Source organism: Geotrypetes seraphini, chromosome 1 (genome assembly GCF_902459505.1).
Source record: "Geotrypetes seraphini chromosome 1, aGeoSer1.1, whole genome shotgun sequence".
Taxonomy (NCBI): Eukaryota; Metazoa; Chordata; class Amphibia; order Gymnophiona; family Dermophiidae; genus Geotrypetes; species Geotrypetes seraphini.
Genome location: NC_047084.1, coordinates 155,688,256 through 155,705,262, shown reverse-complemented (window position 1 = coordinate 155,705,262; position 17,007 = coordinate 155,688,256). Strand labels below are relative to the sequence as shown.

The 17,007-nt window shown below is 43.2% G+C and overlaps 1 protein-coding gene across 4 annotated transcripts in view; it reads right to left on the bottom strand.

The window, feature by feature from the left end:
- ARHGAP10 (Rho GTPase activating protein 10) overlaps window positions 1–17,007 on the bottom strand; it is a 520,437-nt gene that overhangs the window by 246,358 nt on the left and 257,072 nt on the right. For all 4 annotated transcript variants that reach the window (XR_004539086.1, XM_033940409.1, XM_033940432.1 and 1 more), the window contains one exon: window positions 4,060–4,141. Coding sequence is in view for 3 of the 4 variants with exons in the window: in XM_033940409.1 (XP_033796300.1) it covers window positions 4,060–4,141 (82 nt within the window). In the remaining variant the exon portion in view is untranslated. The remainder of the gene's footprint in view (window positions 1–4,059; window positions 4,142–17,007) is intronic.

The window sequence follows — 17,007 nt, the reverse complement described above, 5'->3', positions numbered from 1 at the left end:
CAAACCAACACAACAACAAAGGGTTTATAACTGGTTCCAAGGATTCCTTAAAACAAGAACGTACAGAGTTAAGATAAATGATACGAAATCTAACCCATGATCAAATCCATGCGGAGTCCCGCAGGGATCTCCACTTTCACCCATTCTATTCAATCTCTACATCTCTTCCCTCGGTACCATCCTAGACAACCTAAATGTAACATCATTCAGCTACGCAGACGACATAACTATTCTCCTCCCCTTCGAATCCCAAGACCACACCACAACAGGACACCTGGAAACAATACTGGATGAAGTAGAAAAATGGATGACAAACCACAAATTAAAACTAAACTCGGACAAAACCAAATTCTTAATGCTTGAAACGGACAAAAACCCATCCATAACAGACCTGGAAATTAAAGCAATCAAATTCCCAATCCAAACCTCCCTCAAAATCCTGGAAGTGCTGATAGACAGATGCTGCTCTATGCAGACTCAAATCAACAAAACTACCCATAAAGCATTCTTCACAATAATAATAATAATAATTTTATTCTTATATACCGCCATACCCGGAGAGTTCTAGGCGGTTTACATCAGTTACAGTAGTATCTGAGTTGACACGCAGATTTACAAACAGTTTGAACAATTTTAAACAATTTATCAGCAATACACAATTTATCGGATAAAAACAAATGTTAAAGCAGGGTTTACAGCATTTTATCATGTAAAGACAATTTATCCGATATAAATAGTTTATCGGATATAAGCAGTGTTAATCGAACTTTACAGAGGATGACTGGCGGAGGGGAGATAGGGGAGAGGGGAGCAATTAAGGGGAGGAGAAGAGCGGGGGCGGGTGGGGGGGCGTGTAGTAATGTAAGCGGGGGGGGTTGTTAGGGGTCTTGTTTGCCGAATAGGTAGGTTTTGAGTGATTTTCTGAAGCCGAGGTAAGTGGGGGCCTCGAGTATCATTTGTGCAAGCCATGGGTTGAGCTTAGCTGCTTGGAAGGCGAAGGTTTTGTCTAGGAATCTTTTAAGATGGCAGAGTTTTAGAGACGGGAAGGCGAACAACTGAATTCTACGGGATTTCTTATTTGTGTTGTAGAGGCTAAAGTGAGAATTGATGTAACTTGGTGCTGAACCATTTATCGATTTGTAGCAGAAGCATGCGAATTTAAAGAGGACTCTAGATTCAAATGGCAGCCAGTGAAGTTGGTGGTAGAAGGGGGTGACGTGTTCCCATTTCTTTAGGCCGAAGATGAGACGCACCGCGGTATTTTGGATTATTTTTAGTCTCATGGTGGTTTTCTTTGTGGCGTTGAGGTAAATGATGTTGCAGTAGTCAAGGATGCGCAACTTAAGAAAAATAAGGAAATACTTTGACAAAGAACACTACAGAATCATTGTACAATCCCTGGTACTAGGTCTTGTGGACTACTGCAATATCCTATATCTACCATGCCCTACAAACATGATCAAAAAACTACAGACCGTTCAGAACACAGCCCTCAGACTAATCTACTCCCTCGGAAAATTTGATCACATCACCAATGCCTACCTAGACTCACATTGGCTACCGATTCGAGCCAGAATTCAATTCAAACTATACTGTCTAATCTTCAAAGTAATCAACGGTACTGCACCTGCCTATCTAAACGATCGCCTAAACTATAACCTTCCACCCAGAACAAGAAGAACACTGACACCATTCTCATACCCACCACTCAATGGCATTCATCGTAAAAAGCTTTACGATAACCTCATAGCAACGCATGCAGCAAAACTCGAACCCTCCATTACCAGGCTATTAACCTCAACATCCGACTTCAAAGCATTCCGTAAAGAAATCAAAACGCTGCTATTCAAAAAGTATATACAAACTACCTAACCTCCCTCTCCTCTCCCCCTAGAAATCAAAACACTACTGTTCAATACCATTACAATCTTCCTAATCTCCCTCTCCTCCTCCACTTACACCGATAAGGTTCTATGCACTCCCTGACACCATACCCTCAATCGACCAATAAAAAAAAAAAAAATGGAACCTAAATCATCTTCCGAAACCGATTACCTACCAACATATGGAAACAGACAATCTGCTATGTATGTAATGTAACCAGATTTACCTTCCAATGTTATTATGTCTATACACTCATTCTGTTATTAAGTCTATACCCTCAACCTGTATTCTCCAATGTCATGTACCCTCCTGGAAATGTCCAGTTCTCTTCCTGTGTAATCCGCTTTGAACCGCAAGGTACAAGCGGAATAGAAATCAGTAATGTAATGTAATGTAATGTAATGTTTCCGCACTAGAGTTAAATCTTGCTGTACTCTCATGCTGTGCCCATCTTAACTTCTGAATCCCTCTGCAAATGTTGAGTAAAATATGCACATTTCCCAAAGCTCAGACAGAGAATCAAAGAGTTCCCACAAAAGTACGAGCAGGAAAAACTCCACATAATAGTGGGTGAAACAGGAGAAAAAGCAGCTACAGCAGCAAAATGAATCGTTTCATATTGCACCGTTGCATGTTAACATGAGGAGGATCGATTTCAGAGTTCAAACAATTGTCACTCCCTAATACACACACACAAAATATGGAGTTATTAAAGTTTCAAAGAGATAGGAACACTCCGTGAAGTTAAAATGTAATTCCTTTAAAAGGAGAAAATATTTTTTTTCACTCAATAAATAGTTAAACTCTGGAACTTGGTGTCAGAGGATGTGGTAACAGCTTTTAGCATATCTAGATTAAAAAAAAAAAGTTTAGACAAGTTCCTGGAGGAAAAATCCACAAAGTGCTATTAAGGTAGACATGGAGAAAGGCACAGTTTATCCCTGGGGTTAGTAACAAGGTATTTTGCTACTTTTTGAGACTCATATGCATTCAGGATGAAGACTTGAAATAACATCCATGTTATAAGAGCTCTCTTTACTGAGAATAGCGCATTGTTTATGATACTTCAACCTCCTATTGTAGTTGTTTTGGGGTGAGTTTGCTGTTAAAATGGGGTGTCATTTGAATGATAAAAAGTAGTGGGTCAACAGAAGTGTTATATTAAATCATAAAATGGAAGTTGGACACTGATGTGTGAAAAAAACTCTTCAAAGCAAGTACTGTATAAATTATCCTTAAATACCCCCTTTTTCTTGATTAATGATATTTGATTGTGGGTTGGATAACTTATAAGGTGATCCGTCTGTATTTTCTGACTTTTTTGAGACTCTGCCAGGTATTTTATGACTGAGATTGGCCACTCTTTAGCTATGGGCCCTGACTTTCAGGCCTACATACAAAGGACGTGGGGAGATTATTAGGAAACCAACAAGAAACGTGGAGCTGATGATGATAATTGTATTATGCAGGATATAAGGGGGGCCCCAGAACCAATATGTATTAGATAAAATTTTAGTTAAGACCTTACAAGAACACTAATATTATATAAAAAGATTTAGCTAAATAATAGAATTGCTTCAGAAACTTGTGACACAATGTAGTATAGACAGCACAGCACGCAGAGTACATAGTTTTCCTTAATAGAACATAATATTTTGGTTTAATGTCTGGAACAAGATGCTGGAGCCATAACATAACAGGTCCCTGAAAATAAGCTAAAAGTTTTGCGTTGTCAGATGATTCCGCAAAAAAAATTTTTGTTGCCTTGTGTTATCTGTTTTGTAATTTCACTGTGGTATGCCCAGACCAATTCTTTTGTAATCCACCTAGAACCGAAAGGTATTGGCGGAATAGAAGACACTATAACATGGAAGGAAATGATACCTAGGAAAATGAAGGATCCTTTCTAGAGTGGTTAAGTGTTGCTTTTACTAAACCATGGTAGAGCTTATTACCGCAGGTAAATACTCCGACATTCATAGGAACTGAACAAGCATCGAAACAATCCACGCTATAAAGCTCTACTACAGTTTAATAAAAGCAGCCTTATGTCAACCATACATATGAATTCACTAACAATATATAAACACACATAAAATAGTTAAAAAATATATATAAGCATTAAAAACCATTCTCAGCAGCTGTTTGAATAATATCGATATAGAGGATGCTAACCTCAAATACTGCTTCAAAGCACTAGTGATGGTCTTCACTTCCCACTCTACTGAGCCTTCCAAGTCCACATCTTCTGTTTTATCTAAAGGGAGTGAAAGATCAAGACAGAAATTAGAAAACATAGTGCTACCAATTTATTCAACAAACTGAAGGCATTGCAACCACTTTGAAACCAAAGTCAGCTATGGAACCCAAGATTCTCAGAAGCTACGGGCCTGATATTCAGCCAACGATAATCAGTGTCTGATGACTGCTACCGGCATTAAACCTGGAAATTCAATTCTGGACCATGTCTGGGCACCAGCATTGAATTTACAGGTTTCCAGAGCTAACTAATGCATTATCAGTTAAGTGAAATGTCTAGCACTTATCCGGCTATGGGTTAGCGCATAAAGATAGGACTTGACTTTTATGCGGTTAACTAGGCCGGTTAAGTGCTTAGAATTGGCATTTAATTGGCCAAGTGTCATCTCCGCTCCAGAATGCCCAACAGCCAGTTTTCAGTTTGGTGTTAACTGGTCATTTTCAGCAGCACTAACTGGTTAATTGCCGCCTAAAATTTGTGGTTAGCCCTAAAAAACTGATTTAATGGCCAGGAACTTTGAATATTGACTTCTGTATTAATAATGCTGCCACGTAATGCTTTTTATGCAGGCTGTAGGCGCTTTTAGAAGCGTGAATAATCTATGATCTCTGTTTACTTTTGTAAATCAGTGCTTCTCCACTCAGTCCTCGGGGCATACCCAACCAGATGGCTTTTAGGATATCCACAATGAATATGCATGAGGTAGATATGCATACTAAAAAAAAAAAAAGCAATGCATGCAAAACTCTATCAGGCATATTCATTGCGGATATCCTGAAAACTTGTCTGGCTAGGGCGGGGGTCGGCAACCCGCGGCTCCAGAGCCGCATGCGGCTCTTTTTCACCTTTGCCGCGGCTCCAGTAGTGTGTCACGCGGGCCGGAGTCTTTCAGTGGCTGCGGCGCGCTCCTGAAGAATGGGAGGCGCGGAGGATGACGTGTGATAGAGGTCTGCACGGGAACGGGGATCGCGGGGATCCTGCGGGTTCCCCCCCTGGCCCCAAGGGACTCCCACGGGGATGAAAACAGCCTACCTAAATTCTGGCGATGCAGGCATGCAGCTTACAAGTCCGGCGTCGCGGCGGGAAATAGCCATGCTGAGCAGTGAGCTCAGCACATACACAGATGAAAGCCTTGCTTGCTGATTGGTCCGGCGGCCCCGCCCCGCCGTGCAGCCGGACCAATCAGCATCTAAACATTAAGATAAGAAACAATATATGCAGTGTTAGATTTGTTTTATAATGGTTTTGCGGCTCCAAGTTTTTTTTTCTTTTCGAAAACGGGTCCAAGTGGCTCTTTATGTCTTAAAGGTTGCAGACCCCTGGGCTAGGGTATGAGCTGAGTGCTGGGTTGAGAAGCACTGTTAGGTCCACTGTGGTGCAACATAATTGGATTTATTTTAAAGGTCCATTTTGCACAGAACATTGGGATTGGAATTCAGACATTCAGGTTGGGATGTGTTCAACTCCATAAGTAAGGGTCACACATATAGTTATACAGTTAAATCATTCATATTCCACTATTGCCAACAAATGGTTCATAGCTTCAAGTTTCTTAGAATTTATTATCCCGCTTATCACATTTCTAAGCGGCGTACAGTTCAAAACTTTTATAAAATGGAGGATATACATTTAAATTCAAAGAAATGCAGAGTAAAGCATTTGGGGATTAATAATCGGAAGGAGCCGTATATGTTGGGAGGTGAGAGGCTGATATGCACGGATGGGAAGAGGGACCTTGGGGTGATAGTGTCCGAAGATCTAAAGGTGAAAAAACAGTGCGACAAGGCGGTGGCTGCTGCCAGAAGGATGCTGGGCTGTATAAAGAGAGGCGTAACCAGTAGAAGAACAAAGGTGTTGATGCCCCTGTACAGGTCATTGGTGAGGCCCCACTTGGAGTATTGTGTTCAGTTTTGGAGACCGTATCTGGCGAAAGACGTAAGAAGACTTGAGGTGGTCCAGAGGAGGGCGACGAAAATGATAGGAGGCTTGCGCCAGAAGACGTATAAGGAGAGACTGGAAGCCCTGAATAAGTATATCTTAGAGCAGGGGTGTCAAAGTCCCTCCTTGAGAGCCATAATCCAGTCGGGTTTCAGGATTTCCCCAATGAATATGCATGAGATCTATTTGCATGCACTGCTTTAATTGTATGTTAATAGATCTCATGCATATTCACTGGGGAAATCCTGAAAACCAGACTGGATTGTGGCCCTCGAGGAGGGGCTTTGACACCCCTGCCTTAGAGGAAAAGAGGGACAGGGGAGATATGATTTAGACGTTCAAATACTTGAAAGGTATTAACGTAGAAAAAAAATTATTTTCCAGAGCAAAGAAAATGGTAAAACCAGAGGGCATAATTTGAGATTGAGGGGTGGTAGACTCAAGAGCAATGTAAGGAAATTCTTTATGGAGAGAGTGGCGGATGCCTGGAATGCGCTCCTGAGAGAGGTGGTGGAGATGAAAACAGTGACGGAGTTCAAAAAAGTGTGGGATGAACACAGAGGATCTAGAATCAGAAAATAACAGTAAATATTGAAAAATTAAGGCCAGTACTGCGAAGACTTGCACAGTCTGTGTCTATATATGACCGTTTGGTGGTGGATGGGCTGGGGAGGGCTTCAATGGCTAGGAGGGTGGAGATCAGTGGTCTCAAACTCGCGGCCCGCCAGGTGCTATTTTGAGGCCCTCGGTATGTTTATCATAATCACAAAAGTAAAATAAAACAGTTTCTTGATCATACGTCTCTTTAGCTATAAATTACAATGTTATTATTAAGACTTAGCCAAAAGGAAAGATTTATAAACTATAAAGAGTTTTACCTCATGCAAAACTGTCATTTCTTTAATAAGTCATTAACTATTTTTTTCTGAGGCCCTCCAAGTACCTCCAAATCCAAAATGTGGCCTTGCAAAGAGTTTGAGTTTGAGACCACTGGTGTAGATGGACTGAAGTTAGCTTTGACGGATACTTCAGTAGTTAGAACCTAAGAACAGTACCGGCCGGAGCTATGGATTCTTGCCCAGAAATAGCTAAGAAGAAGAAAAAAAAATTAAATTTAATCAGGTTGGGCATACTGGATGGACCATTTGGGCACTACTACGTCACATTTATAAGGTAAAACAAGAGGTTAATGGAAAGAAATACAATAATGTATAGGAAAGTGAGACGAGGAGAGGAAGTACAATAGGAGAGGGAGTCCCGGTTGTGCCGGTCCAATTAGTGGAGGGAAAGAGGTTACAATCAAACGCATCCCTAAACAAAAATGTTTTTAAGTTGGATTTAAAACGGCTTGGCATTGAATTCCATAGTTCTGGGGCAGTTACATACAAAGAAATAGATCAACTCAACTAAGATATATGTACATAAAGAACAAGATATTATCCTTTTCTGTGGTACAACCTATTTTATTTATTTGGTTCGTTTTATATCCCGTCCTACCCAACGAGCTCAGAACAGTTAGAAAAGCTTTTCTATGTACCTGGGACAATGGAGGATTAAGTGACTTGTCCAGTCAGAAGGAGCTACAGTGCACCGAAGACTAGGCTAATCCTCCACTTTCCAGAGCAGTGGCACAGTGGGGAGGACGGGATATTGCAACAGACCAATTTTGTCATAGAAAGGGATAACAGAGTATATCTTCAAGACAACCTGTGTGTTTTTGGCAAATTAAAACACATTTTTACTGTGCTAATATTGTACAAAATAGAATGGAGTCCATGTTTACCTTTTAAGAGAAAAGTATGTTATTATAACCCTAAAAAGATTGGGCTTCTATTAAAGTGTCCCTAGAACAGTCCAACACAGGACTATAGCATCTGATATAATGGATTAGTACATTTGTGCAGTTACTTTAAAAGCCTTATTAACAACATAGATATACATCAAGGTTTACATTGCATCCATGCTAAAATCACCATTTTAGATATGTCATAATTTTCAACATAGATCTGCTGAGAAAGTTGATCTGAACAATGTCATCTCCCGCCAACATGTGCTGATGAGCACCTGAAAGAGAACGCGGGCCTCCCGAGCCAGAGAGTTGCTTCTGGCACCTCCCTGGCAATCGACATAGGCTACTACCATTGAATTACAGAGAAGACTCTGACCGCTTGGTCCTCCAGAGTCTTCTGCAAGCTGTCTAGAGCCAGCTAAATGGCTCTGAGCAACAACTGGACCATTTCCACGGAAAGGGTGTCCAATACCCCTCCAAATGGGATGCCAAGTGTAGTGCTCTACCCAGACTGCATCTGTCAGCACCACGATCCAGGAGGCAATCTGCAGTGGTGCGTCCTTGCATAGTGATTGCAGGAGAAGCCACCTATCATGCTGGAAGACTGGTCTGCAACACATCCCTGTGCAGAGCCCAGCAAGAGAATAAGACATGTTGGAAAGGATACATGTATGCTCTTTCCCAAGGAACCACATTCAACATGGCAACCACAGATCCCAAGACCCGAAGATAGTCCCATGCCGAAGGAGCTGGAGCAGTGAAGAAATCTGAGAATGCAGAATCTGTCTTGTGTGCCCTTGGAAGACAGATGCGGCCCACAGTTGTGTTGAAGAGCACACCCAGGTATCCAAAGACTGTGTGGGTAAGAGACTGCCCTTTCTGTAATTCACAAACCAACTAAGGTCCTCTAGCACCTGGATCACCTGATCCACTGTGTGGCCAACCATGGAGCCCTGATTAGCCAGTCATTCAAGTCAGGGTGTACATGCCCATCTTGTAAGCCGCTACAACTACCATCACCTTGGTGAAAGTAAGAGGAGTCGTCGCTAGCCCAAAAGGCAGAGCCAACAACTGGTAATGGTTGTGCAAAACGTGAAACCGTAAGTATCTGCGGTGAGCTGGAAAGATCAGAATGTGCAAGCACACCCCCATGAATCCAGAGAGGTGAGGAACTCTCCCGGGTCCACCGCTGCTATGACAGATTGCACTGTTTCCCTGTGAAAGTACAGAATTCTGAAAGCCTCATGTATGTGTTACCCACCCCCGAACAGGCCTCCAACTGTCTGAGCCTTTCATTGGTATGATAAAATATATGGATTATCAGCCAGAGCCCGAAAGGTTGGGCAGCAGTCGCTCTAGAGCAGGTGTGTCCAACCTGCGGCCCAGTGAAGTATTTTGTGTGTCCTAGGTCGAGGGCGATGCAGTTTTCCTCTGCTGCCCCCTGGTGTTTACTGTCTTACCAGCTCCCTCCTCTGTCTTGCTGAAGTTTGCGCATTTGTGCGGCCCCAGAAACATTTTTTTCAGCCAATGCGGCCCAGGGAAGCCAAAAGGTTGGACACCCCTGCTCTAGAGCTTGAATATCCAGCAAGCGCTATACAGTGGTCTGCACTTGGATCGCCTTGCATGGGTGCCCTGCGGGAGAGTCCACTAACCTAACGGTCAGAGGCTGGGCAATGTCCAATTGGAACCGACCGATTAAATGCAGACCCATTTGTCGGAGGAAATGCAAACCCAAACCAGCAGGAATGCTGACAGCCTACCCTCTATCTGTAGAGGGGGGATCCCCCAGCCTGGCACATTGCGCCTTCTTGGCAGGGGGCACAGGATGGGAGCCAGATGGCTGGGCACGTCTGTAGCCAGAGTACCACTGCCATGAGCTCTGGTCTGAGACGTTGTGCTGGAATACGAGTGGTAATGCCTGGAGCCACAAAAACTAGAGCGACCAAAACCCTTAAGAGGGTCTGGGTCTGCTATCAGGCAGAGTCTTAGGGCGACTGACAACCACAGAATTCATGAGGTCGATCAGCCCCTTGCCAAACAACTGCCCAGAAAGGGAAGTCTCGCCAAAGTAGCCTTTGGAAGTGGAATCACCAACACAATTACATCTGGGAAGAGAATTACATTTGGGAAGCTACTCTTTCTTTTGTGGTTGATAAAGAGTTATTTACAAGTTTGATTATACCATACCCAAGACTATAGAGATGGAATTTTCAAGCAGGCTTCATGTAGGTCCAGGAGAATGGAAATTGTCTTCTGGCTGCATTGCTCACTATAGCTTATGACTTCACACTATGAAATTCCCATTTATAAGCATATTTAAGTTAAACTTACACATGCAGTCCCTTTGAGTAACTCACTAGCAAATTCCATTTGAAGAACTCATTTTGGAGTCAGCACCTTTATTGCCTAATCCAGAGCATTCTGCAGGCAGAAATGGAGAACGCCAAAATCCATATAAGGCATATAAAGTGACAGACATATAATCTGACAATGCCAAAAGAAGTTGAGGAGGAGAATCTACAGCCTCACTCTCTATGGTATGCAGGCGAGATAGACAGGTGCGTGTGACAAAAGTTGCTGCCAAAGCAGCCTGAAAGCCCAAAGCAGCTACATCAAAAAGCCTCTGGAGGACTACATCCACACAGCATTCTTGCATATCTGTAAACACCACAGCTCTTTCCCTGGGAAGACAGGTGCAATTAGGCACCTGCATTACCAAAGAATCCACTCTAGGCTGATCCAGAACCTACGGGCACTCCAGTGCCAGAGGGTACAAGCGAGACATGGCCCTCGCTAACATAAGATCACATTCCAGATAGTCACATTGCTCTTATATTAAAACGCCAAGTCAGGGTGCAAGGGAAAGATGGAAAACTGCAAGCACACACTGCAAACCCAGGAGGAAGAAAAGGATGGAGTCGGCTGAGTGACCAAATGCAATTCCTGAAAAGACTCAGAAATAAAATCTGAAGAGACGCAGACTGAAATAAGTGCAGACCTGTGGGATCGTCCCCAGGTCCTAGAGCCCCTGAAGGATCCAAAGATCCAACATACAGTTCCTTATCCCCCATCCTTAGAAGCGTTGCGTCTTGAAATAAGGGGGTCAGCACTATATGGAGCAGGAGCAGGCAGACCAGGATCAGGGGCTGACTGAGACAAGGACATGCCAATAGAAGCAACGCCATTGAGAGACAAAGTGGATGTGGAGCAGGACTACACAGGGGAAGAACACCTGCTTTGTTTCGTAGGCTGAGGAAGGACCGCAGCTGTGCACATAGAATAATGAGCCATACTGAGCCCCCAAAATAAAGAAGGCCACCCCACCAGGCTACCCGAGCATTTTGTCACTTGTTTGACTAGGGGGGAAAGGCTAGGCTATACGTTGCTTGCCCCTCCCGGCTGCGCCACGCGGCACATGGCACGAGAATGTTCCTGAAGTGCTTAATTTGCACAATCCTGGTGAGAATTCATATTAGGAGAGCCTAAAGATGCCATCCTAACAAGATTTGAGGCAAAAATTGAGTTTTGGAAAAGCAGAGAGTTTTTGATAAAAGATTACTAAAAATCCAAAATCGTAATATTTTTCACACTTAGTAAAGTGATTTTAGGATTTTTTTTCAGGTGGGGGAATACAGAGGGTCATGCAGAAACTTTGAAACCCCCTCTTTTCAGACCTCCCCCGAGTCACCTCAGAGGCTTTAACAGCCTTTACTCACTGTGACCTGTTTGTGGATCTGTGCTGCAGCCTGCATCAGCTCTCAGTAGCTGGTTCAGAGAATCTGCCTTATGCTGGGAATGTCTCTGCAAAGCTGATCTTTGGGCTGCCAGTCAGACCCTATGCCTGACTGCACCTCCACTCCTGCAGACCGACGGCACCCTGAAATACACCGCTGAGTCTCATAAGAGCACCTAACAGCCTCCGCTCAACCCCTGCTTAACAGTAGGTGAGACAACTTCAAGGAGGACCCTGAGCTCCAAAAGAAAACTAAGCAGGTTAGCTAACAGGTACCCACTGGGACTGAAGTCTGTGTGTTCTCAATGCAGGCAAAGTGGAAGAAATGCTCCGAGCACAAGAATCCCGAAAAAAAGGACTAAAAAGCACCGAATAAAATAATAAAATGTGGAGAGCAGAATGAACACACTCCCGCAGGCACGAGTGCAGAAGGTCTATGTTTGTTAGATTCCTTTCTGTACTATAATCAAAGCAGTTTACCAACAGAAGGATCTCCATTTGAGCATGAAAGATATTTTAGAAAGGTGGCATATAAGCATTGCATATCAAATTTAGTGAGGTGTAGTACTGTGGAAGTAGAACATATTTTACAAAGCCAGGTAGCAAATCCCCCAAGGCAAATACGACGCAGCCCATTCAATTCCTGTGGGCTGCGCCGCTTTTGCCACGCTGGAATCGGTACCATGATTTTGGAAAAGGGGCCCATGTTTCTTTCCTTTAGAGCAGGGATCTCAAAGTTCCTCCTTGAGGGCCGCAATCCAGTCGGGTTTTCAGGATTTCCCCAATGAATATGCATTGAAAGCAGCGCATGCACATAGATCTCATGCATATTCACTGGGGGAAATCCTGAAAACCCGACTGGATTGCGGCCCTCAAAGAAGGACTTTGAGACCCCTGCTTTAGAGCAATGTTTCTCAACTCGGTCCCGAAGTTGCCTCTTGCCAGTCAGGTTTTCAGGATATCCACACTGAATTTGCATGCATTGATTCTATTATATGCAAATTTCTTTCATTCATATTCATTCTGGATATCTTGAAAACCTGACTGGCAAGGGGGTACTCCAGGACAGAGCTGGAGGACCACTAGCCAGCCGGGTTTTTGGGATAGTCCTAATGAATATGCATGGGGCAGATCTGCCCTCCTATCATCTTCATTACATGCAAATCTCTTTCATGCATATTCATTAGGGCTAGCCCATTAGTGGTCTTCCAGGACAGGGTTGGGGACCACTGCTTTAGAGAAACAAACTAGTAACACAACAGTGAAAAATATAGTTTTTCATAAAATGCTAGCTGCAATTGAGATAACAGATTTTTTGGGACAAGGGAGTATGGGATCTCAGCTCCTCAAAACCTGAACACAGAGGGCTCCTTTTACAAAGGCATGCTAAAACGCCGGCCAAGCTAGCTGCTACCGCCTCCTCTTGAGCAGGCGGTAGTTTTTAGGCCAGCGCGGGGGTTAGCGCCTGATGAAAAGGCTAGCACGGCTTAATAAAAGGAGCCCAGAGCCACTGGCTCACTGCTCTTTGAAAAACAGAACATACGAAAGTTATTTGAGAACCTGAGAATCACATAAATATTAAAGTCAATTCAAGACATCTTACAAATGCTTCTCTCCTTTAAAGTATGTTCACATTTCTTGATTAAAGCGATTGACAGCATGCAGCGATAGACAAGAATGGTAATCGACACCCATTACATTTTGAATCATTCCAATGATCCAGGCCCTGCTGGTTACTGTGCTTGTTAAGCAAGCCTGAGAGACCTTTGATAAATCAAATTAGATGTCCTGATTAAAGGTACAGTCCTTAAACGACTCTGTTCCAAAACCATGCCAACCAATTATCTCTGTAACTGAATATTCCCTCTCTCATTACATTCAAAGATTTAATTCAAAGGCTTAGAACCCGTTACTTTCAACACACGTTGCACAATGCAGAGTACAATAAAATATTCATAACAAAAAAAAACCCCCAAAACAGCACAATCTATCCCTAATAACCTCCATGACTCCTCCCATCCCTATCCATCAAACCCAACAATGCATATGTTAATATATATTAGCTTAAATAGTTGCATTTTAAGAATATTTTATTATAACAATAATAAGTTAATTTTGGATATTTGAATAATCTTGCATATATATATATGCCCTAAAGTTCAATGTTATACATTGCAGAAGTGTTTGTTATTCATAAACTCAGATTAGGAACTCCCCTAAGGCAGCTGTCAGCTAAACATGGACCATGTCAGAACCTTCTGAAATCATGCATATGTTCTTTCTGTGATAACTGTCTACTTATAACAGTGGAAGAAAATGTGAAATTAGGTCTTACATGCTATTTTTTATGTTCTTTTTCATTTAGCTCCACCCAGACCAGTCCAGAACGTGTGGGCTTTGTGTCCACTGATTGGTGGAAGGAGACAGAGAAGTAAAATACACTTCTCCCTCCGTATTCACGAATTCCGTATCTATGGATTCGCTTATTCGTGGTTTTAAAACAAAAAAAGCACTTTCATTTTTCAGGCTATTTTAAGCGCTGTAAGCCCCCCCCCTTAAGCCTTACCTGGTGGTCTAGCGGGTTTTCGGGGTAGGAGTGATCTTCCCATGCTCCTGCCCCGTGCAGATCGCTCACAGGAAATGGCTCGAGAGACTATGGGAGCTCAAGGCAGCCATTTCCTATGAGCGATCTGCACGGGGCAGGAGCGTGGGAAGATCGCTCCTGCCTGAAAACCCACTAGACCACCAGGTAAGGCTTAAGGGGAGGCTTTCAGGGCTTAAAATAGCCGGGGGAAGCGGGGGTTAGGGGGCAGAACCGGCCCAAATATTATTTCGGTTTTTTAATATTTGCAGGCTGGCTCTGCCCCTAACACCCACGAATACGGAGGGGGAAGTATAGTCCCCTGTGCTCCCCTCCACCCATAAAGGTACCACTGATAGGGTTACCATATGGCTCCACAAAAAGGAGGACAGATTGAGACATCTGGGTTTTACTTCCAATGAAAGTAAGGAGGCCAGATAGAAATATTTCACTGAAAGCAATGGAAGTAAAAACCCGGATGTCTCAATCTGTCCTCCTTTTTCTGGAAAACCCTAACTACAGAGCATGAGTTCATCAGCATTTTGAATGATAAACAAATGGATTTCATAACTATTCTTACAGATGTTTTTTGTACCAAGAGTAAACATCTTAACTACAGAAAAACTCCACAGGCTGAAAAAGGGGATCAAGAGGGAAAGGACTTGGAGTCCTCCAAGTATTCCCCAACTTGTTTTGTAGTCTTTTATTGCACCCAGAGAGGAAGTTTAGGTTGGGATTGGTATTTGATATAGCGCTTGGACAAGGTGTATTAAGCGGTTTACAAATAGGTACTCAAGCATTTTCCCTATCTGTCCTAGCGGGCTCATAATCCATCTAATCCAGTGGTCTCAAACTCACGGCCCAGGGACCACATGCGACCCGCCAGGTACTATTTTGAGGCCCTCAGTATGTTTATCATAATCATAAAAATAAAATAAAACAGTTTCTTGATCATATGTCTCTTTAGTTATAAATTACAATATTATCATTAAGACTTAGCCAAAAGGAAAGATTTATAAACTATAAAGAGTTTTACCTCATGCAAAGTTGTCATTTCTTTAATGAGACATTAACTATTTTTCTGAGGCCTCCAAGTACCTAAGAACAAACATAAGAACATAAGCAGTGCCTCCGCTGGGTCAGACCAGAGGTCCATCGTGCCCAGCAGTCCGCATACGCGGTGGCCCAACAGGTCCAGGACCTGTGCAGTAATCCTCTATCTATACCCCTCTATCCCCTTTTCCAGCAGGAAATTGTCCAATCCTTTCTTGAACCCCAGTACCGTACTCTGCCCTATTACACCCTCTGGAAGCGCATTCCAGGTGTCCACCACACGCTGGGTAAAGAAGAACTTCCTAGCATTCGTTCTGAATCTGTCCCCTTTCAACTTTTCCGAGTGCCCTCTTGTTCTTTTATTTTTCGAAAGTTTGAAGAATCTGTCCCTCTCTACTTTCTCTATGCCCTTCATGATCTTGTAAGTCTCTATCATATCCCCTCTAAGTCTCCTCTTCTCCAGGGAAAAGAGTCCCAGTTTTTCTAATCTCTCAGCGTATGACAGGTTTTCTATCCCTTTTATCAGACATGTCGCTCTTCTCTGAAGCCTCTCGAGTAACGCCATATCTTTCTTAAGGTACGGCGACCAATATTGGACGCAGTACTCCAGATGCGGACGCACCATCGCCCGATACAACGGCAGGATAACTTCTTTTGTTCTGGTTGTAATACCCTTCTTGATTATGCCTAGCATTCTATTTGCCTTCTTAGCGGCCGCTGCGCACTGTGCCGTCGGCTTCATTGTCATGTCCACCATTACCCCCAAGTCCCTTTCTTGGGTGCTCTCCTTCAATAATATCCCTCCCATCGTATAGCTGCACCTCGGGTTTCTGCTTCCCACATGTAGTACTTTACATTTCTCAACGTTGAACTTCATCTGCCATCTCATCGCCCATTTCTCTAGTTTGTTCAAGTCTCTTTACAATTTTTCGCAGTCCTCTTTAGTCCGAGCTCCTCTAAATAGTTTGGTGTTGTCCGCAAATTTTATTATCTCACACTTCGTCCCTGTTTCTAGATCATTTATGAATATATTAAATAGCAACGGCCCAAGCACCGAGCCCTGCGGGACACCACTCGTGACCCTCCTCCAGTCCGAGTAGTGGCCCTTCAACTCCCACCCTCTGTTTCCTACCCCGCCAACCAATTTCTGATCCATCTATGTACATCTCCTTCCACCCCATGGTTCTTCAGTTTCCGAAGTAGGCGTTCATGGGGTACTTTGTCAAAGGCTTTTTGGAAGTCTAGATATATGATGTCTATGGGGTCACCTCTGTCCATCCGTTTGTTAATTCCTTCGAAGAAGTGCAATAAGTTTGTTAGGCACGATCTCCCCTTGCTGAAACCATGTTGGCTGGTTGTCAGAAGTTTGTTTCTTTCAAAATGTTCGTCGATGTTGTCTTTTATAAGTGCTTCCACCATTTTCCCTGCAAAGTTGTCATTTCTTTAATAAGACATTAACTGTTTTTTTTTTGGGGGGGGGGGGGGTTTGCGGCCCTCCAAGTACCTACAAATCCAAAATGTGGCCCCACTAAGGGTTTGAGTTTGAGACCACTACTGCTCTATGTGTATCCTTACCAAACTTCTACAGTCAGGAAGGAGTTGAAGAATCTCCCTGGAATAGGAAGCTACTCTTTCTTTTGTGGTGGATAAAGAGTTATTTACAAGTTTGACAGTAGCCCACTATACCATACCCAAGACTATAGAGATGGAATTTTCGAGCAGGCTTCATGTAGGTCCAGGAGAATGGAAATTGTCTTCTGGCTGCATTG